The following is a 22263-nucleotide window of genomic DNA, read 5'->3' on the forward strand; positions in this document are numbered from 1 at the left end:
TACCACAGAATCCAAAAATCCTGTACTGGTGGTACCCCCTGGCCAGGTGAAGGAAGTCAGCCCCCTGACATCCACATCGGGGGACATTTGTCAGACCGGAAGTGAGATATCCGACAAAGAGTCAATGGGTTAGATAAGTGTGATTCAAAAAGTTGTAACGGACCAGCTTAAAGTGGGCATTACTCAATACAGTCTGTGTGAGGGCATAGATGTGAGCCTAGTCCAAATCCTCAATGAGTGCCTCCAAGTCCTCCTCCCAAGCTACCCAGACCTCCAACCGGCTCCCAGCCACATCTGCTTTCAAAACGTTATATATTAAAGATATCAGGTGCCTACCTGACCAGTAGGGCAGTAGGGTCCCCAGAGTGTCAGACACCAACGATGCTGCCGGAAAGGGGGTCCAGGTGTGCCTGGCCAACTCAGCCAGGCCAGCTTAATGCAGAAAGAGGCCCAGCCCCAGTGCAAACTCCGCCGGCATATCTTCGAACTAAATAAAGTGATGATTGGGGTACAAGTTCCCCAGCAACTCACAGCCCCCATCTCTCCATGCCTGGAAGGACATATTTTCAGTCATCTGTCAGACCGACGTCAGTATCCAAACCAGCAACTTCCGATGAAAGGGGGCACGCCTTAGCACAACTGTGACTAGCTTCTGCCAGATATGAGCGGCTGACTAACCACTTATGGCGTGCTGTCCGGGACCCAAAGCCCTCCCTGAATATCGCCAGGAACTGCTCAGCTTCGACCACCCTTGCCAGCATGCACTTCTCCCACTGTCTCCAGTCTCTATCCAGCACGCAGCATGCTGCATGTGAGTGGCATACTAATAACATTTGAGTCTCTGTTCTTCCAATTCACCCTCCGTATATCACTTGATTAGGGGGGCCAGGGCTACTCTTCTTCATTTCCCGGCCCAGATAAGGGAAACAAGGATCGTGTGCAGTTGTCTGGACCCCCTGGCAGGCAGACAGACACAATTCTAAATGACATATAAACAGCGCAGTAGGAGCACCATCTTGGAGATAGCTTTTCTGCACATCAATGACAGTGGGAGCGTATCACCCTCCCCCTATAGAGTTGCATTTGTTATGCTCTGGAATGCACAACCCTAATCCCCAGGTACTGAAAGTGTTCCAGCTCCTAGCTCAGACCAATGTCTGGCAGACTCCCCACTGGGAGAGTCTGCCAGACATTCTCCACTAGTGCAGCGAGAGGAAACAGCAGGGACTTAACTACAACTGATCCTGAGCCCCGAAAGGGCCCCAAAATTGTCCAGTATGCTCAAAACAGATTCTCAAGAGATTCCCGGGGGGAGCTGTGGTAAACAGAGCGTCATCCACATATAATGATACAATATGCCTGACGTCTCCCAACTTTATGCCCAAGTCTTGCAGCTTCAGCCTAGACTTCACCGCCACAGGCTAATCGTGAATGCGTAAAGGAGTGGGGCAGGGGGCAACCTTGACACATCCACGTGCCCACTGGTTATCATCTTTGATGGATATGACTGACCTCAATAGGTGGAAGATTTGACTAGCAGTTTAAAGATAATGGCAGCATGGCTTACATGCTTAGTTGGTGGCAGATGAGGTTTCTTATGGATGTGGATACTAAGTCCATATCTTTTTTTTCGGTGAGAGGTAGACAGGATGGAGAGCTGAGGGGTGTCAGGAGTGGCCAACTCATTGAAGAGCACTTGTGTCACCTTCTTGTTGGATGCCTTTCATCAGCAATGGAAGTCCCCAAGGAAGATGCTATTCTTGTAGTCAAGTCAAGTCAAGTCAAGTGATTTATATAGCGCGCTACATACCCAGAGGGTCTCAAGGCGCTTGAGGAAGGGTGGGGAATTACTTGTCGAATATCCAGGTTTTAAGTTGCTTTCTGAATGTAAGGTGGTTCTGAGTGAGGCGAAGGTGAGTGGGAAGTGAGTTCCAGGTTTTAGCTGCCAGGTAGGAGAAGGATCTGCCTCCCATGGTGGTTTTGTTGATGCGAGGTACAGTTGCAAGGGCTTGGTTGGAGGATCGTAGGTGGCGGGAGGGGGTGTAGAAGGAAAGTCGTGAGTTGAGGCATTCGGGTCCAAGTTCGTAGAGTGCTTTGTGTGCGTGGGTTAGGAGGCGGAAAGTAATCCTCTTGTTAACGGGGAGCCAGTGGAGGTTTTTCAGGTGTCCAGAGATGTGGTCTTTACGCGGGATGTCTAGTATGAGTCTGGCTGAGGCGTTCTGGATGCTTTGGAGTTTTTTCTGGAGTTTTGCGGTGGTACCGGCGTATAGGGTGTTTCCGTAGTCCAGGCGGCCCGTGACCAGTGCGTGGGTGACCGTTTTTCTAGTTTCGGTGGGGATCCAGCGAAATGTTTTTTTGAGCATGCGAAGAATATTGAAGCAAGAAGATGAGACGGCGTTGATTTGTCTGTTCATAGAGAGTGAGGAGTCCAGGATGACACCTAAGTTCCGTGCGTGGTCCGTCGGGATGGGTGCTTTTCCAAGGGCCTCTGGCCACCAAGAGTCATCCCAGGCGGAGGGGGAGGTACCAAGGATGAGGACTTCAGTTTTGTCGGAGTTCAGCTTTAGACGGCTGTTAGAACCGGCTGTCTCTAGTTGGCAGAGGTATGCACTTCTGACAAATAGGGACACTCCTTTTCTAGTCAGGGCAAGGGGATCACACCCTTCGATAACCCCTGCTCACCCCCTTGGTAGCTTGGCAGAGCAGAACAGGCTTATCTCAGAGGCTGTGTGTTAAGCAATTATGACCACATACAGTAATACAGTGAATACACTACAAATGGACACGACACAGTAGTATTATAAAAATAAGTATTTTTATATAAGGCTTAGCACAAGACCAAATAACGAAAAACTGTACACAATCGGAATAAATACGTTGGGAAGGAAAAAGGATAGTTCAAAGGTAGTTTCTTCTCCAGCACAAAAAGTCTTTAGTATCAAGCAAATCTTCTTCTTGGAAACACAGTTCTTAGCAACAGGGTAACCCACACGGGGGCTACACGACGTGGAGGCAAAGTTAATCCAAGGGTTCGGCGTCGACCGCGAGGAGCGCTACGTCGAGCCCGGAGTCACACGGACCCCCAACAACACAGTACCTTGGAAAATGAAGCACACGATGATCAGCGGCGTCGAACGATCCGGCGTCGCGCCTTCGGTGTCAAGCAGGCCTCAGCAGGTGTCGTCGATGATGCGGTTGCACAGTGAGCAGCGCTCACGGCGTCGGTGGGCACACGGTTGATGCGATCAGCAGCGGTGCAGACACGAGGTCCTCTGGAGCTAGAGCCGTACTCCCACTCACTGGCGTTGCTGCTGGCGTCGGTCAGGCCCGACGTCCGGTCGTCGTGATTGCTGGTTCTTTCAGAGGCGCTGGATTCGCACTTCCAGCAAATAGCACCTTAGCAGATGAAGTCCTTTAGCCCTGTGACTTCAGCAGGAGACTGGCACTCTTCCAGTCCTTGGAGATTTTCTTAGCAAGCGTGAGAGTACACACACAGTTCCTCTCTCCTGGTTCCTTGGCAAAAATAAAGAAGCACTGCAGGATTCCCCCAACAACAGCACACTGGCAGAAGGGGTAGGCAGTCCTTAGATCAGCAGGCCTCTTGTCCTTGGTTACAGGGTTCCTTGTCAGAAGTGATCTAAATTCTTGGTTCAGGGGTCCTTCTCTTATACCCCTTTTCGTCTTTGATCCCTTTGTCTATGCCGGGGATGTCCCAACATCCTGGGTCTGTGGTGGGTGGAGCTAGGCAGTAGCACCTGGCGTATTCACTGAGCAGGGCTGGGTCCTCAGACGCCCAGCAGGAGGTGGAGCCAGCATTGATACTGGCAGGAGCAGAGCTATCGCCCTCCTGGCAGGAGGTGGGGCTAGGATCGTCCATGGCAGGCACAGAGCCATCAGTCGCTTGGCAGGAGGTGGAGCCAGCATTGTATCAGGCAAGGCAGGCTATCAACAACTACTCTCCCCCTACTCTCAACGTAAATGTCCCACTCATCCCACACTGACTCATCCAGACCTGGGGAGCCACCCAGCTCCTGTCACACACACGCAAGACCAGCAGAAACCAGATATGATTAGACAAGAAAATAGACACTTTCTAAAAGTACTATTTTCGAACCCAGGGTCCAAAAACCATCCACACCAACGGATGCGTAATTAAACCCTGAGTTCAGGGATACCAAACTCGACATTGCACCATGCTCCCCGAGCCGGCTAGGATCATAGCGTTAACAATCCCGGCGGCCCATTCTATCCAACGGAGAGCAGGCTACCTCGCAATAGTGAAGCACGAAGATGGCGGTACTTCACTATCAGGACATGCCAACTTGGTCAGGCGTGTCCTACCTTAGACGTACAATGCACCCTGCCCGTGGGCCTACCATAGGGGTGACTAACATGAAGCCAAGGGAAGGTTGGAGGGGCTGGCAAGTAGGTATACCTGCGCAGCCTGCGTGACAGTATAAGACTGCACGTGGGTCTCGCAATGACCGACCCGTAGACATTCTTTTACGAGGCCGCTCCTGTGGGTGGCACAACACGTGCTGCAAGCCCACGAGCGGCTTTTGTATTTACAAGCCCCGGCACGCCTGGTGCACTAGACTAGGGACTGACAGTAAACCAAAATAGGCCAAACATGGATACAATAGATACATCAATTTAACATCGGGAGCACTTGCGCTATGGCACTGATCAGCAGTGACACGGCGCCCCAAGCATATACCAGCAAAACATCGTAAAACAGTAGAGGCAACAGAAAAAATGGAGGAGAGACTCAAGCCAATGATGTCAGGTCTAACACGTGTCCCCTCCAGCTGAAATGTGGGGAGAACTACCCTTGACCTAGGGAGTCCTCAGCACTAAGGCGGAAAAATCTGGACCGACCATCAGCATTGGCGTGATCCGTACCAGGGCGGTGTTCCACCGTAAAGTCCATCCCCTGTAGGGAAATGGACCACCTCAACAGTTTTGGATTCTCACCCCTCATCTGCATCAACCATCTGAGGGGCCTGTGGTCTGTCTGAACCCGGAAGTGAGTCCCAAACAGGTAGGGTCTTAGCTTCTTCAGCGCCCAGACCACAGCAAATGCTTCTCTCTTTATCGCACTCCACCTCGTTTCCCTGGGAAGTAACCTCCGACTGATGAAGGCTACAGGTAAGTCTCGGCCCTCTTCATTCACCTGAGCTAGAACAGCCCCCACGCCATGCTCTGAAGCGTCCGTCTGAACAATGAATTCTTTCGAAAAGTCGGGTGCCTGGAGAATGGGTGCTGTACACATTGCAGTTTTCAGGGTGTCAAAGGCCGTTTGACAGGCATCAGTCCAGATCACATTTCGCGGCTGCTTCCTGGAAGTCAGCGAAGTCAAGGGGTGCACAATGTTACCATAATCCTTGACAAACCTCCTGTAATAACCCGTGAGTCCTAGGAAGGCTCTCACCTGAGTTTGGGTTTTGGGCGGTGCCCAAGCCAGGATGGTATCAATCTTGGGTTGCAGGGGGGCCACCTTACCGCTCCCTACTTGGTGCCCCAAGTACACCACAGAACCCTGCCCAATCTGGCACTTACTGGCTTTGATTGTGAGGCCTGCTCCGCGCAGGGCCAACAACACTTCCTGGAGGTGGCGCAAGTGTTCCTCCCAGCTGGCGCTGAACACTGCGATGTCGTCCAGGTAGGCGGCACTGAAATCCTCCAGTCCAGCCAAGACCTGGTTGACCAACCTCTGGAAGGTGGCAGGGGCATTCTTCATCCCAAAGGGCATCACCCGGAACTGGTATAGCCCATCTGGTGTGGAGAATGCTGACCTCTCCTTTGCCCCATCAGTCAAGGCGATCTGCCAGTACCCAGACGTTAAATCGAACGTACTAAGGTACCGGGCAGCCCCCAACCGATCGATGAGCTCATCAGCTCTGGGGATGGGGTGCGCGTCAGTCTTCGTGACCGAATTGAGTCCTCGGTAATCCACGCAGAACCGGAGTTCTGGTGAAGCACCAGGCGCTGCAGCCTTCGGGACCAAGACCACTGGGCTGGCCCAAGGACTGCTAGAGGACTCAATCACCCCTAACGCGAACATTTTGGAGACCTCCTCCTTAATGTACGCTCTGACCTTGTCAGTCACCCTGTAAGCCTTGTGCTTCACAGGAGGGCTGTCTCCGGTGTCAACGTCATGGACACACCAATGAGTGACACCCGGAACCAAGGAAAACAGATCCGGGAATTGTCCCAGCAGGTGGCGACAATCCTGTTTCTGTTCAAGAGTCAGTGTGTCAGAGAGGACTACACCATCCACTGACCCGTCTTGCTCTTTAGCACACAGGAGGTCAGGAAGAGGCTCACTCTCCTCCTCCATTCCATCGTCTGTAGCTAGGAGCATGCCCACTTCGGACCTTTCTAAGTGGGGCTTCAAACGGTTGATATGCAGGACCTGCAAGGGGTTCCTGGGAGATTTCAAGTCCACCAGGTAGGTGACATCGCTCTTCTTCTCCACAACCTTAAACAGTCCAGTCCACCTGTCCTTGAGCGCACAAGGTTCCACAGGGGACATGACCCACACTTCCTGACCAGGCTGAAGCTCTACCAGAGTGGCATTCCGGTCGTACCAACGCTTCATCTCCTCCTGGCTGGCCTCCAGATTTGCCTGAGCAAGTTCTCTGAAGCGCCGAGTCTGGTTCCGAAAGGCCAGCATGTAGCTGTATACATCCTGGGGAGGTTTCCTGGGAGATTGCTCCCAGCCTTCCTTGACCAGACTCAAAGGTCCTCTTACCGGGTGACCGTATAAGAGCTCAAAGGGGCTGAACCCTAGAGCCTTCTGCGGCACCTCACGGTAAGCAAACAACAGGCATGGCAAGAGGACGTCCCATTTCCGCCTCATTGATTCTTCAAGACCCATAATCATGCCTTTTAGGGTCCGGTTGAATCTCTCAACCAGCCCGTTTCCTTGCGGGTGGTAAGGAGTGGTGAACTTGTAGGTTACCCCACACTCCTTCCACAGAGACTTCATGTAGTTCGAAATGAAGTTGGTGCCCCGGTCGGACACCACCTCTCTGGGGAACCCCATCCGGGAGAAAACACCCATCAGTGCCCGTCCCACCACGGGGGCCGTCACTGTTCTGAGAGGGATGGCTTCCGGGTACCTTGTGGCATGGTCCACCAAGACCAGGATGAACCTGTTGCCCAGGGCTGTCTTGGGGTCCAGGGGCCCAACAATGTCAATCCCCACCCGGTCAAAGGGGGTGCTGACCACTGGAAAAGGTTGGAGAGGAGCCTTCTGCTTCCTTCCGCTTTTCCCACTTGCCTGGCAAGTGCGACAAGTCTTGCAATGGATGTCTACATCCCTACGCATCTGAGGCCAATAAAAATGGGTGACAAGCCTGTCATAGGTCTTGTCCTGCCCCAGATGTCCAGCTAAAGGTACGTCATGAGCCAAACCCAGTAGGAAGGCTCTGAAGCGCTGGGGTACCACCAGCACACGGGCTGACCCAGGCTCAGCAGCCTTAGGCTCGCTATACAGGAGGTCGTTCTCCCAGTACACAAAATGTGATCCTGACTGATCACCTGAGGATTGGGCTGAGGCCTGGTGCCTCATGCCCACAAGAGAAGGGCACACTTTCTGTTCCGCACAGAATTCCTCCCTGGAGGGACCACCATCCTGCTGCCAATGGGTCAGCTCGGGCAGGTCTCCCAGTTCGGCAATTTGTTCCCCTGTGGGCTCCAGGGCATCCCCCTCAGGGTCTACCTCCTCCTGGACCACGGGAACTACGGGGTCCGGTTTCCCGCGCCTCCGGCCTCTTCTCTTCACAGCTGGGTCCTGGGCCGTACTTTCAGGCTCCGGGACCCCATCAACACCCTTACTCGCTGTCATGGATCGAGTGGTTGCACCCACCCACTCTGGCACACCCAACATTTTCAAGTGCGCCTCTCTCTCCACCTTAGCCCAAGGGGAGTCTTCTAAATCATTGCCCAGGAGACAATCAACAGGCATGGCGGGCCTCACAGCAACCTGAAGAGTACCTGAAACTCCCCCCCATTCAAAGGAAACTTGAGCCACCTCACACTCTTTCTGGGAGTTGTCGGCAGCTATCACGGGGTAGAATGCGTGGGGAACCACCTGCTCTCTGGACACTAAGTGACACTTGACAGCTGTCACACTCGCTCCGGTGTCTCTGAGAGCTTCCACTCTATGGCCATTAATGGTCACCCACTGCCTATATTTACTAGTGTTACTAGGCAGAGGGGGTGGAGGGACCATTGGCATGTCTCCTAGCGAGACCAGGGACATTTCTGCGGGACCCCTCCCACCATGGACAACCATCTCCTCCCCTCCCAAGGCTACACTCGCCAACTGACGAGGGGGTGCACGCGGCGGTGCATTCGAATCCTTTTTGGGACACTGGGGGTCATAAAACCGGTGTCCCACCTGCCCACAACCGTAGCAGGTTAGGGGGCCCCTATGAACAGGTTTACCCGTCGGGGCCCCTGGCTTCTTCTCAGGGGGAGGCTGGGAACCTTTCCCTTGGTTCCCTTGGGGATTACTTTGGGGCCCTTTCTGAGACTCCTTCTGTTTACCCTTGTCCCCCCCACTCTTCTGCTGGGGACCCTGCCCACCTTTGGCTGAGTCTCCCACTGGACCCTTGTGGACCCTGGTACTGACCCAGCGGTCCGCCTCCTCAGCAAGTTTTCTAGGGTTAGATATCTTGCTATCAATCAGGTGCTGGCGCAGCTCAGGAAAACAGTTATTAGACAAGTGCTCCCAAGCAAACAAATCATAAAGAGCTTCATAACTTTCCACTTTGCTGCCCTTTACCCAACCATCCATGGCTCTGCAAAAATAAGACACATATTCCACCCACGTTGTACCAGGCAACTTCTTACATTCTCTAAAAGCTTGTCTGTACTTCTCGGGGGTTAAGCCATATCGCAACATTAAAGCATCTTTCATATGAGCATACGACATCCTATCCGCAACAGGCATGTCTAACAGGGTATCTCTCCCCTCATTCACAAAGCGACCCCACAACCCCGCTCCCCAATTCTTCTCAGGGACCTGGTGGGCCAACAATGCTAACTCATATGCTTTAAACCATTGACCGATATCTTCATTCCTATTGTAATCTTTGATCACATCTTTCGGGAAGTAAAACTTACTTTCTGCAGGCTCGGATGGAATGCTGCCACCAGAGGGGTTCAACTCTAACTTTTTAGCTTGGATATCCAGTTCCCTCAACCTGGCTTCACGCTCCAAAGCTAACTTCTCTCGTTCAAACTCCACTTTTTTGATCTCTAAATCAGCTTCCCTTCTACCTCTTGCATTTTCTAACTCCAACTGCCCATTTATCTTTAGCCTTGCCATCTCCATGTTGTAAGCTCGCTCTTTCGCCCTTTCTTCTCTTTCTTCAGGGGAAAGACCTTTGGAGGAAACTCTGCTTCCGGGAGAGGGCACAGGTCCATTCACTGGCACCTCCTCATCCCCTTCCTCTGTGGGTACCACCACCACATCAGAGGGATTTCTGGACTCCCACCAGGCCTGTAATGCTTTATAAAAATCATCTTTTCTCGAGAGGCCTGTGGTAGGAACTTTAAACTGGTCGCAAAAGTGTTTCAGCTCATCTTTCTTGTATTTCTTAAGCTTGTTCCTCTCGAACTCCTCCACAACAACGATAGCAGGGGCAGTGACTCCGTTGTCACTCATGGTTAAAACTGGCAGTGTTCAAAAAATCAAGTTTCAGGAAAGCGGAGAACAAAAATAGGATCCCTCCGAATTAGATTGTGCCTGCGTTATGGTCTGCTTTCACTACGTAGCGCACACTAATCACTGTACATGGGTCATAAGTGCAAGGTCCAGAATCCTCACCGCTGCATCCAATGTTAGAACCAGCTGTCTCTAGTTGGCAGAGGTATGCACTTCTGACAAATAGGGACACTCCTTTTCTAGTCAGGGCAAGGGGATCACACCCTTCGATAACCCCTGCTCACCCCCTTGGTAGCTTGGCAGAGCAGAACAGGCTTATCTCAGAGGCTGTGTGTTAAGCAATTATGACCACATACAGTAATACAGTGAATACACTACAAATGGACACGACACAGTAGTATTATAAAAATAAGTATTTTTATATACGGCTTAGCACAAGACCAAATAACGAAAAACTGTACACAATCGGAATAAATACGTTGGGAAGGAAAAAGGATAGTTCAAAGGTAGTTTCTTCTTCAGCACAAAAAGTCTTTAGTATCAAGCAAATCTTCTTCTTGGAAACACAGTTCTTAGCAACAGGGTAACCCACACGGGGGCTACACGACGTGGAGGCAAAGTTAATCCAAGGGTTCGGCGTCGACCGCGAGGAGCGCTACGTCGAGCCCGGAGTCACACGGACCCCCAACAACACAGTACCTTGGAAAATGAAGCACACGATGATCAGCGGCGTCGAACGATCCGGCGTTGCGCCTTCGGTGTCAAGCAGGCCTCAGCAGGCGTCGTCGATGATGCGGTTGCACAGAGTGAGCAGCGCTCACGGCGTCGGTGGGCACACGGTTGATGCGATCAGCAGCGGTGCAGACACGAGGTCCTCTGGAGCTAGAGCCGTACTCCCACTCACTGGTGTTGCTGCTGGCGTCGGTCGGGCCCGGCGTCCGGTCGTCGTGATTGCTGGTTCTTTCAGAGGCGCTGGATTCGCACTTCGAGCAAATAGCACCTTAGCAGATGAAGTCCTTTAGCCCTGTGACTTCAGCAGGAGACTGGCACTCTTCCAGTCCTTGGAGATTTTCTTAGCAAGCGTGAGAGTACACACACAGTTCCTCTCTCCTGGTTCCTTGGCAAAAATAAAGAAGCACTGCAGGATTCCCCCAACAACAGCACACTGGCAGAAGGGGTAGGCAGTCCTTAGATCAGCAGGCCTCTTGTCCTTGGTTACAGGGTTCCTTGTCAGAAGTGATCTAAATTCTTGGTTCAGGGGTCCTTCTCTTATACCCCTTTTCGTCTTTGATCCCTTTGTCTATGCCGGGGATGTCCCAACATCCTGGGTCTGTGGTGGGTGGAGCTAGGCAGTAGCACCTGGCGTATTCACTGAGCAGGGCTGGGTCCTCAGACGCCCAGCAGGAGGTGGAGCCAGCATTGATACTGGCAGGAGCAGAGCTATCTCCCTCCTGGCAGGAGGTGGGGCTAGGATCGTCCATGGCAGGCACAGAGCCATCAGTCGCTTGGCAGGAGGTGGAGCCAGCATTGTATCAGGCAAGGCAGGCTATCAACAACTACTCTCCCCCTACTCTCAACGCTCAACGTAAATGTCCCACTCATCCCACACTGACTCATCCAGACCTGTGGAGCCACCCAGCTCCTGTCACACACACGCAAGACCAGCAGAAACCAGATATGATTAGACAAGAAAATAGACACTTTCTAAAAGTACTATTTTCGAACCCAGGGTCCAAAAACCATCCACACCAACGGATGCGTAATTAAACCCCGAGTTCAGGGATACCAAACTCGACATTGCACCATGCTCCCCGAGCCGGCTAGGATCATAGCGTTAACAATCCCGGCGGCCCATTCTATCCAACGGAGAGCAGGCTACCTCGCAATAGTGAAGCACGAAGATGGCGGTACTTCACTATCAGGACATGCCAACTTGGTCAGGCGTGTCCTACCTTAGACGTACAATGCACCCTGCCCGTGGGCCTACCATAGGGGTGACTAACATGAAGCCAAGGGAAGGTTGGAGGGGCTGGCAAGTAGGTATACCTGCGCAGCCTGCGTGACAGTACAAGACTGCACGTGGGTCTCGCAATGACCGACCCGTAGACATTCTTTTACGAGGCCGCTCCTGTGGGTGGCACAACACGTGCTGCAAGCCCACGAGCGGCTTTTGTATTTACAAGCCCCGGCACGCCTGGTGCACTAGACTAGGGACTGACAGTAAACCAAAATAGGCCAAACATGGATACAATAGATACATCAATTTAACATCGGGAGCACTTGCGCTATGGCACTGATCAGCAGTGACACGGCGCCCCAAGCATATACCAGCAAAACATCGTAAAACAGTAGAGGCAACAGAAAAAATGGAGGAGAGACTCAAGCCAATGATGTCAGGTCTAACAACGGCTGTACTTCATCCACTCGGCTACTTCTTTCATTCCTTCATGTAGGTTGGTTTTGGCGGTGTTGGGGTCTTTGGTGAGTGATAGTATCAGTGGAGTGTCATCAGCGTAGGAGATGATGTTGAGGTTGTGTTTGCGTGCGATGCCCGCGAGGGGGCTCATGTATACGTTGAAGAGGGTGGGACTGAGTGAAGATCCTTGTGGCACGCCGCAGATGACTTCGGTAGCTTCTGATTTGAATGGTGGAAGGCGGACTCTCTGAGTTCTTCCGGCAAGGAACGAGGTGATCCATTCCAGTGCTTTTCCTTGGATTCTGATGTTTCTGAGGCGTTGTATTAAGGTGCTATGACAAACTGTGTCAAAGGCTGCGGAGAGGTCGAGGAGGATGAGGGCGGCTGTGTCTCCGTTGTCTAGCAAAGTTCGAATGTCGTCTGTTGCTGCGATGAGTGCGGTCTCAGTGCTGTGTTTGGCTCGGAAGCCGGACTGTGAGGAGTCGAGGGATTTGTTGGTTTCGAGGAAGGCGGCGAGCTGGTTGTTGACAGCTTTCTCGATTACTTTGGCCGGGAATGGAAGGAGCGAGATAGGGCGGTAGTTTTTGAGTTCGGTGGGGTCAGCTGTGGGTTTCTTCAGAAGGGCGCTGAGTTCGGCATGTTTCCAACTTTCCGGGAAGGTGGCGGAGTTGAGGGAGCAGTTGATGACGTCTTGGAGGTGCGGTGCTATAATTGAGTCTGCTTTGTTAAAGATGTGGTGAGGGCATCGGTCTGTGGGGGATCCTGAGTGGATAGAGTTCATCAGGCGGATGGTGTCCTCAGTGGAGATTGTGTTCCAGTCATTGAGGATGTTCAAGAGGGGTGGGGGTTCTGCAGAGGGTTGGGTGGGTTGGTCTTCGGGTCGGTTGTCGAAGCTGTTGTGGATGTCTGCAATCTTGTTGTGGAAGAATGAGGCTAGGGAGTCGCAGAGGGCTTGAGAGGGGGTGATGTCGTTGGAGTTGGCTGAGGGGTTGGTAAATTCCTTGACGATGTTGAATAATTCCTTGCTGTTGTGGGCGTTGCTATCTAGTCGGTCCTTGAAAGCGGCTTTCTTGGCATTCCTGATCAGTTGGTGGTGTATACGGGTGGCGTTTTTGAAGGCGTCCTTGGTGCTGTTTTCCAGGCCTTCTCAAGAGAGCGACATAGTTTCTTAGATTTCTTAAAATCATCGTTGAACCAGGAGGCCTTCTTGCTGCTAAGTTTGATTTGACGTTTTTTCAACGGTGCTAGGATGTCGGCGCTGTTGGATAGCCATTGGGTGAGGTTAATGGCTGCTTGGTCGGGGTTTGAGGAGTGGGCAGGGGGGTTTTGAAGAAGCGATGAGGAGATCTGGTCGATGGTGATTTTGTTCCAGTTTCTTCGCAGAGTGGGTTGAGGATGGTTGTTGGTTGTGGTCTTGTTGTAGGTAAAGTGAACGCAGCTGTGGTCCGTCCAAAGGAGAGCTGTGGTGTGGCTGAAGGAGACATGTTTGCTGGAGGTGAAGATAGGGTCGAGTGTGTGACCTGCTATGTGGGTGGGGGTAGTGACAAGCTGTTTAAGTCCGAGGTTGGTGAGATTGTCCAGAAGGGTGGTGGCGTTGCGGTCGTTGTTCTTTTCAAGGTGAAAGTTGAGGTCTCCCAAAAGAATGTAATCCTCGGAGGGGAGGGCGTGTGGGGTAATGAAGTCCGTGATGTCCTCACTAAATTGTGCACGGGGTCCTGGTGGCCTGTAGAGGAGGGTGCCTCTGAGTGTGGTCTTGGGGTCGATGTGGATCTGGAAGTGAAGGTGTTCAGTGTTGGCGAGATTGACGTCTGAGCTGGTTGAGATGCGGATGGATTTCTTATGGACGATAGCGATGCCTCCTCCTGTTTGGTCGGTCCGGTCCTTGCGGATGATCTTATAGCCTTCCGGGATGGCAATGGTGATGTCTGGGGCTGATGTCTAAAGATATGGTCAAATAGCTCACCATTTGAATGGTGGATTGGTGCCAAGTTACCAGTACATGAGGTACAGTATGATGGTTTATGTGCCTAACATAGGAAACATGGGGTTTAAACCGACCAATCATGATTTAGACATTCCCTGACTGAGCAATCAAAGAAGGGCTGCTGCTACCATCGCTGTCAATCAGTCACTATTAGGAGAGAGCAACAGAGCAGAAAGGATAAACTAAGGGGTGCCCAGCTTCTTTCTCTGAGCTTGTCTCCACATCCATTTCTTTTCTCTGCTGTAGGTGTAATCTTTAAAGGTGCACCGTTACTGCTGAGGTCTACAACCCTACTCAGCGTTCCTCTCTCACATAAGAATACAAACAAGAAATACCTTTTAGGTCGAGTTTGAGCAGCGCATGTGCTGCTCTGCGAGGCATACTATGTTCAAGTATGGACTTGAAGCTCCGCCCACTCATCGCCCATCTTTTCAATTGGCTGATGTGACTTTCCTTTTTAAATGTTGCCTTTTGATTTGATAATAGGCTTATTAGTCCCTCCTTAGTACCTCCCTGTCTTCTTTTGTGTCCACCCATCCGGACTGGACATTTTACATGCGGTAATAATCAGTAAGCTTTATTTACAGTCTGTCAGCACTATTTTTTTTAATGACTTTCTAGTACCGGCTGTTGCAGGCACACTTTTCCCTTCCCAGCTAACACACACAGCATTTGTTTTCTTTTTTTTTATTATTAGAGAAGTTTGGTGGGTGCATGTTCTGTTTCATACACTTCCCTTCTGCCCCCCATCCTGTTTTTTTTTATTTTTCTTAATAATTGTTTACATGATTTATCAGCGGCATGCCCGTTTCACGATTGCCGCGCTGGTTTTGCTTTCACTGTTGTGTGTTCCCTAGCTCGCCTTATGTTTCACCGCTCCTTGCGCTCAGAAGCAGCATACAGTGCTAAGGTCCCTCGAGTATGTAAAACTTTTTTCCCCACAACGCGCCACACACGCTTTGTCTTTAACAAGGCGCCCTCGTGCCTTTCTCTTGTTGTACACAGACGCACACAGTCAACAGTGACCCCCGCGGCTTGATGACCCTCATCCCCACCTGCCTCCGGGCGCCGCGCTTTAACTTTCAGCATGGCGCCCACTTTTAGATTATCAACACGGCGCCGTGCTTAATATATTAGCAGGCGTCCGCTTTTATTATTCATCACCCTCACCCAACATGTCCAACCCGTGTCCTACAGCCTTTTCGCTGAAGCCTGTAGTTGTTAGGCGCCTCTTTTCTGACCTCACGCATGGTGCGCTGCCGAAGCTGTGGGTGGGTGGGGGAAGGGTAGGGCTCGGCGTGCGCTGTAGCAGCAGCAGCTCCTCAGGAGTCCCGAGCCTAGGCCGCACTCAGCACCATGGCGGAGAGCGCCGGCCTAGGTTTCAGTTCTTACTGCGCTGCAGTATATCATTCCCTTCAACATCTGCTCACATCTGTTCCCCTTACTGCAGAGTGTTGTCTTCCCACACTTTCAATCCCTCAAATCTTATCTTGTTATGATTCTGCTCAGTGTTTGTTTATCTTCAGCATTTCTACACGTCTAAACAGGGCTTTAAGGGGATTAAAGTAACTGTTGGGGGGGTCTCTGAACGGGGTGTGGCCAACGTAATTAAGGGCGTAGTTTAAAAACTGGTGCGCTACAAATCTGTGTTTAGTATAGTGTGCTGCTCAACTGGTGTTTTGCTGCTTTTATCATTGCACCCAAGCATTTGCAATGCAGTAGTTCTTGCATTTTCTAAACTTTTACCTATTGCATTGTAAATGACAATGCCTTTTATCTACGTGCCCTTTGTACTGATAGTCGTTGCTTGCAGGTTTTCAAAACACATAAATAAAAGGCATTGTCATTTACAATGCTAATAGTTCAAAATCTCCCAAATGTTTGACCTATTGCATTGAAAATGCTTGTTTACCTAGCAGCAATGGCTATTTTAAGAGCTCATAAGTGAACCATTTTCACCTCGGTTATTCACTGTGTGTTGTCAGAACATCTTGTACAGAGGCACAATTGCATAACTCCTCAAGTAATTCAATCAGCACCAAATAAAATGTGCATTTTTTTACTTTTGTATTCAGTGCCAGTCAGCGGAGGGCAGAATATGGTCCTCGTGGCATTCTCACAGATGAAATTACTCAGACTATGGAGTGCTTCCGCGCGGCTAAAGTGAGCAGCACACACAAACAGATAATGGAATGGAAATTCCATGGTGGGTTGGCATGTTGCTTGGTTGACACCATTTATAGAGCACCAAACACTCAAGGGGTCTTTTGTTCCCCTGCAAGTCCCAGCATTCTGGACACTGCAGAATGGGAGCATGCCACCACTGTCTGTGGTGTTCATTTGCGAGAGGATGCTAGGGCATCCCCTGCCCCCCTGCTCCTCTCCCTCATAGGTAGATCATCTATTCTGTATATGGGACCTGGAGTGGAGACTTTCCCGAGGGTAGGGTGGGCTTGGTGCTGGGGAACTTGCTCATCCCCAGAGCTGTGGCTGGCTGATGTTTCATGCAAGTGCAGTATGATGTACCCTTCTAAGCTCGTGTTTAGACAATTTCTACCAGGGAGCATCATCCCTCAGTCAGAATCCTCCTACGTATTCAGGCTGCTCCTCAGTGATGTAACTCTCATGTACCTGCTCACTACTTAATTTATTTTTTCTTTGTCTGTAGATAAGTAGTAGAGAAAGTGAGCCACCTGTTGGGTCAGTCAACAGATGCAGCACACTTCTGTTTTATGACTTGGCCATTGAAATAACAGTCCTTCTTTTCAGTTCGATGCATGAAGTGTGATGCTATAACTAAAGAGCTAAAAGAGTGGGTGGTGAGAGCAATGAAAGATTCAGTACCTTTTATTCCCCCTAAAAACTCACCTTTTTTAAAAAACCGAGAGCCTGAATGACTGCATACTAAGACCTTTTTTGAAGTTGGTTGGACGCAGAGCATCAGTTAACAGGAGGGGGATTCTCACGCACAGTGTATTACAAGTGCGTTTTAGTCAATGGCACACTAGCTACGGCACACAGAACATGCACCACTTTTTGGTTATACTGCTTGGTTTAAAGTTCACCGTTTTGTGTTGCAGAAATAAACGAGAGGTAGATGCTTTGTGCTAATGTGATTGTTGCTACCTAATTTCCCACGTGTATGGGGGCAAAAAAATCACAGTAATTAATAAATGTGGTTTTACATGCATTACTGTAAACCCCCAATAGTGGTAGCAGTGTGTGACATAACCAAATGTAGGATTTTTGCCGATGTTGTGGCAGTCTAAATTAGGCTGTTTAATATAAAATGTAATCAAGAAAGCTCAGAAATTATTATATTCCATGTTGTTACATGTCTGGATTATTCTGAATGTTGGTTCAAGTGTGGTGTTTGTGCGTATTGTAAAACAGAGTTTTTAGGAGATTTGACAAAATGTATGCTGGGTGCAGTGTGGACCATGAGCCCTGGGTATATTGTATCCTTCGGACATAGTCTTTAAAAAAATAGCCTATAAAACACTTTATATGTTAAAATCATGTCTGCCCTTTGAAGTCACAAAAGCAGTGGCGGCCGGCACGGTTCAAGGGAGGCAGGGCAGGAACAGGAGGGAAGTGGGTGTAAAATGTTTTATTTTTTTTAAAGATAGAAATAACTTACCTTCTCGCCGCATCTCTCCTCCGTAGTCCTTCACTCCAGTCAGAACAAGAAGCACACCCCGGCTCCCCATAGCCAATCAGAAAGCTGCAATGCCGCATTGTGATTAATCTGAGCACCGTGGTTTGGCTTTCATGCCCAGTGGAAGCCTGGGCATGTTCTCCACCCCAGCTTCAATACAGCTAGGGTTGAGAACATGCAAAGTGTGCATGAATGTTTGGCCGGCGAAAGATTCATGCACACTTAGAGTGCGCCCACCACTACTCCCTCTGCTCTGAGAGCAGAACAGCCCACCCCGCAAAGCTGCTGCAGCAGTAACAAATAAAAGGATAGTAATGTTGTTATCATTTCATTTTTCCTTCACTCCTGAAAAGAAGTGGGGTGATGCTCCTCCACCTTAGCAGAGGAGCCGCCACTGCACAAAAGGCCAAAACGCCAAAGGTGTAAATAGAATAAAGTTAAAGTCACCCCGAGATACTGATAGGTGTTTGCATGGAGCGTTTACTAACACACTCTTTGACATTTTCTTGTTCTCTACATGAAGCTTGGATCTTACTTGGAGCAGTCACTTCATTGCTCATGGGAGGCAATGGTGCTTTTGTGCCACATTAATAGGGGACAGCCAACTGTATGATGCCACTGCTACAGCCCTTGCTGCCTCAAATATTACTGTCTTGTTGTCGTTTTAAAATGAGGTGTGAGCAGTGGAAAATGGCCTCAACCATTTTGCCGCTGGCTGGTGTTCATCCTTTTAGACTGATATCTGCGATTTTTAGGCGCAGTCTACTTGACCTTTGACTCCTTTTTATGGGTATTCTTGACTTCTTGTGCCTTTTTGCCTTCTTATAGATGCTCTTTCTCCGCATTGGATGTGTCTTAAGGGGATCCATGCTACAACGTTGCCAGCTCATGAATATTCATTAATCGGCATATGAGCCCCGATTGGATTTGAGGAGAGGAAGTAAGACAGGGAGAAGCACTTTGGTTATAATAGCGCAGTGCACTGCTGTGCTGCAGGTGGTCCAGGCTAGGGCACTTTTCTCAGTGTGCATATTAATCCTATCGCTGGCCTAAACACACAGGTGCTGTAGTCCTGCATACTAATTTCAGGTTTTGTTTTCTCGCAGGTGGCGATGCTGCAGAATGAAAGTGTGGAAAAGAACAAAAGCATCCAGATTTTGCACAACCAAATGTGTGGCTTTGAAGTAGAAATCGAAAGGCACAAAGAAATGCTGCGGAACAATGAATCCAAAATACATCAATTACAGGTAAGAATTCCACGGACCTGCAGTCATTTTCTGCTTTTTGGGGAACATATTATCTGCTTGTTCTGGTACAAGGAAATGTTTCTGCAACTGATTTTTTATGGTATAACACAATGAGCTGATCTCACTGACAAGATTTGGAGACGGCCACTACAGAAAGATGGCAACCAGAAAAAAAGTTTCCAAAGTTATGAAGGGGCAGTTGCAGTCCAGGAGCCTCCGACAGGTGCCACCTTATCCGTTTCCTTTGTTAACTTTGTGTATACATGTCACTCTGTGTGTGCATACGTGTATATTCATTGATTGAAAAACCTTTGTTGGAGATGAGTTATAGTTTGTTTCTTATGCATAAAAAACTTTTAACATATTTAAAAAAAATCAATCAATCAATCAATCAATGACACTTGTAAAGCGCGCTACATACCCGTAGGGTCTCAAGGCGCTGGGGGGGGGGGGGGCGCTACTGCTCGAACAGCCAGGTCTTCAGCTTCTTCCTGAAGGAGAGGTGGTCTTGGGTCAGGCGCAGGTCGGTCGGGAGGGAGTTCCAGGTCTTGGCAGCCAGGTAGGAGAAGGACCTTCCTCCTGTAGTCGCTCTTCGGATGCGGGGGACGGCGGCGAGGGCGTGGTTGGCTGAACGGAGGTGGCGTTTGGGAGCGTAGAAGTTGACTCGGCTGTTGAGGTAGCTCGGGCCTTGGTCGTGTAGGGCTTTGTGTGCGTGGGTGAGGAGGCGGAAGGTGATTCTTTTGTTGACGGGGAGCCAGTGAAGGTCTCTCAGATGTCCGGAGATGTGACTGGTTCGTGGGATGTCGAGGATGAGTCTGGCTGAGGCGTTCTGGATCCGCTGGAGTCTCTTCTGGAGCTTGGCGGTGGTCCCGGCGTAGAGGGCGTTGCCTTAGTCCAGTCGGCTGGTGACGAGGGCCTGGGTGACGATCTTCCTGGTCTCGGTGGGGATCCACCAGAAGATCTTCCGTAGCATGCGCAGGATGTTGAAGCACGCCGAGGAGACGTTGTTGACTTGCCTGGTCATGGAGAGGGAGGAGTCCAGGATGAAGCCCAGGTTGCGTGCATGGTCTGTCGGTTTGGGTGCGGTGCCCAGGGCGGGAGGCCACCAGGAGTCGTCCCAGGCGGAGGGTGAGGGGCCCAGGATGAGGACCTCCGTCTTGTCCGAGTTCAGTTTCAGGCGGCTGGCCGTCATCCACTCGGCTACCTCTTTCATCCCTTCGTGCAGGTTGGCTCTGGCGGCGGTGGGGTCGTTGGTCAGGGAGAGGATCAGCTGGGTGTCGTCGGCGTAGGAGATTATGCTGAGGTTGTGTTTGCGTACGATGGCCGCGAGGGGGCTCATGTAGACGTTGAAGAGGGTGGGGCTCAGAGATGATCCTTGAGGGACGCCACAGATGACTTCGGAGGCCTCTGACTTGTACGGTGGTAGGCGGACTCTCTGTGTTCTTCCGTCGAGGAAGGAGATGATCCATTCCAGCGCCTTGTCCTGGATTCCGATGTTGCTGAGGCGCCGTACTAGGGTGCGGTGGCGACCGTGTCGAATGCCGCGGAGAGGTCTAGGAGGATGAGGGCCGCTGTTTCTCCATTGTCCATCAGGGCTCGGATGTCATCGGTGGCGGCGATGAGGGCGGTTTCGGTGCTGTGATTGGCTCGGAAGCCGGACTGTGAGGGGTCGAGGGATCCGTTCGTCTCGAGGAAGGCGGCCATCTGCTTGTTGACGGTCTTCTCGATGACTTTGGCTGGAAACGGGAGGAGTGAGATGGGGCGGTAGTTCTTGAGGTCGGTGGGGTCCGCTGTTGGTTTCTTGAGTAGAGCGTTGAGTTCGGCGTGTTTCCAGCTCTCAGGGAAGATGGTGGTGTCGAAGGATGTGTTGATGATGTCTCGCAAATCAGAAATGCCTTTAAAATTACAGTAAAAATGAAAATATGGGTATTAAATTAAACTGCCCCCCCGCAGCTAGTTATGTTTATCCAAATAAACCATATTTCATGCCCCCACAATGGAAACCATAACTCACACCCCAAATGCTGTGATCATGACCTCACCCATGATGTGACAGATGACCTCACAAATGACATTGATGATATCACTTGTGACATTATTTCCTTAGTTTGGATATGTAATTGTTCTTTAATGATCTTGTGTTAAGTACAAATTTATTGGTAGAATTTGTATGAGTTGTAGTTAGCGTGGGTAAACAAAAAAAGTCTTTCAGTGGGCACTATTTAAGGTTATTTGCCTACCTTTTTAGCCTTTTTGCGTTTACCGATCCAACTATCCTATTTTAAGCCACCTATTATGTTGAGGTTTGTTAAAGGTTTGACACACATGATCACTCACAAACCATTTGTGATGCCACAGTGGGATCTTCATTTGGTCCTAACGTTCTCTGTGTGCACCCCCTTCGAACCAGTGCATAGCTGATCCCCGCCTCTTCTCACTCTCAAAACCATCTTCTTCACTGCGATCACCTCAGCTCTTGAGTGAGTGAGCTCCAGGTTCTCTAAGTGCGGCTGCCTTCACCATCTTTTTTCTGGAAAAACTAGTGTTAAGGACCAGGGCTGCTTTTTGCCAAAGTCGTGACTCCTTTTCATATTTGGCAATCCATAACCCTCCCGACTTTCTTTAACCCACCTCACTCTTCCAAATAGGAAAAGAAACTCCATCAGATAGACCCCAAAAGAGCCTTAAGATTTTACCTTGATCGTACCAAGAACAATCGGGTGGACAATCTGCTTTTTGTGGGGTTCTCTGTGGCGAAGAAAGCACAGGGTGTGCAGAGAAGGACTCTGTTGAGGTGGATAGTCCTCTGCCTAAAGATGTGTCAGGACACTGGCCGAAAAACAACCTCCAGAAGGCCTGATGGCCCATTCCGCCAGGGTGAAGGATGCCACCAGTGCATTGGCACACTGCATGCTGGTCCTTGACATCCGGCAATCCAGGATGTAGGGCATTGGTGCCTTGACAGTCAAGTCAGGCTGCAATGGCATTTTGTCAGTTTGGTTCTACCGGACTTTTTGTGCTGAGCCCTATCCACAGGCTCTCCCTCCGGGAGGTACTGCTTTAGAATCTGTTCTTAATGTGAGGAATCTGCTGTTTGACATATCATTCAGAAGAGCAAGATATTTACATTTGGTAATGCTTTTTCCGGTGGATACTCTAATTAACCACAGATTCCTCACTGCTCTTCCACCTCCCCGGTGTGTTGACTGGTCTCTACCATCTCAAAAGGGCCCAAATTAGAAACCTGCACACTGTGCTTATAACTATTTTGTTGTCCAC

At 50.3% G+C, this 22263-nt stretch overlaps 1 protein-coding gene across 2 annotated transcripts in view; it reads left to right on the plus strand.

Annotated features, from left to right (window-relative positions):
* Positions 1 to 22263, plus strand: part of TRAF3 (TNF receptor associated factor 3) — a 557290-nt gene that overhangs the window by 509741 nt on the left and 25286 nt on the right. For both annotated transcript variants that reach the window (XM_086937838.1, XM_086937839.1), the window contains exon 9: positions 18844 to 18984. In XM_086937838.1, the coding sequence (XP_086793964.1) occupies positions 18844 to 18984 (141 nt within the window). The remainder of the gene's footprint in view (positions 1 to 18843; positions 18985 to 22263) is intronic.

Source organism: Lissotriton vulgaris, chromosome 9, assembly GCF_964263255.1.
Source record: "Lissotriton vulgaris chromosome 9, aLisVul1.2, whole genome shotgun sequence".
Lineage (NCBI taxonomy): Eukaryota > Metazoa > Chordata > Amphibia > Caudata > Salamandridae > Lissotriton > Lissotriton vulgaris.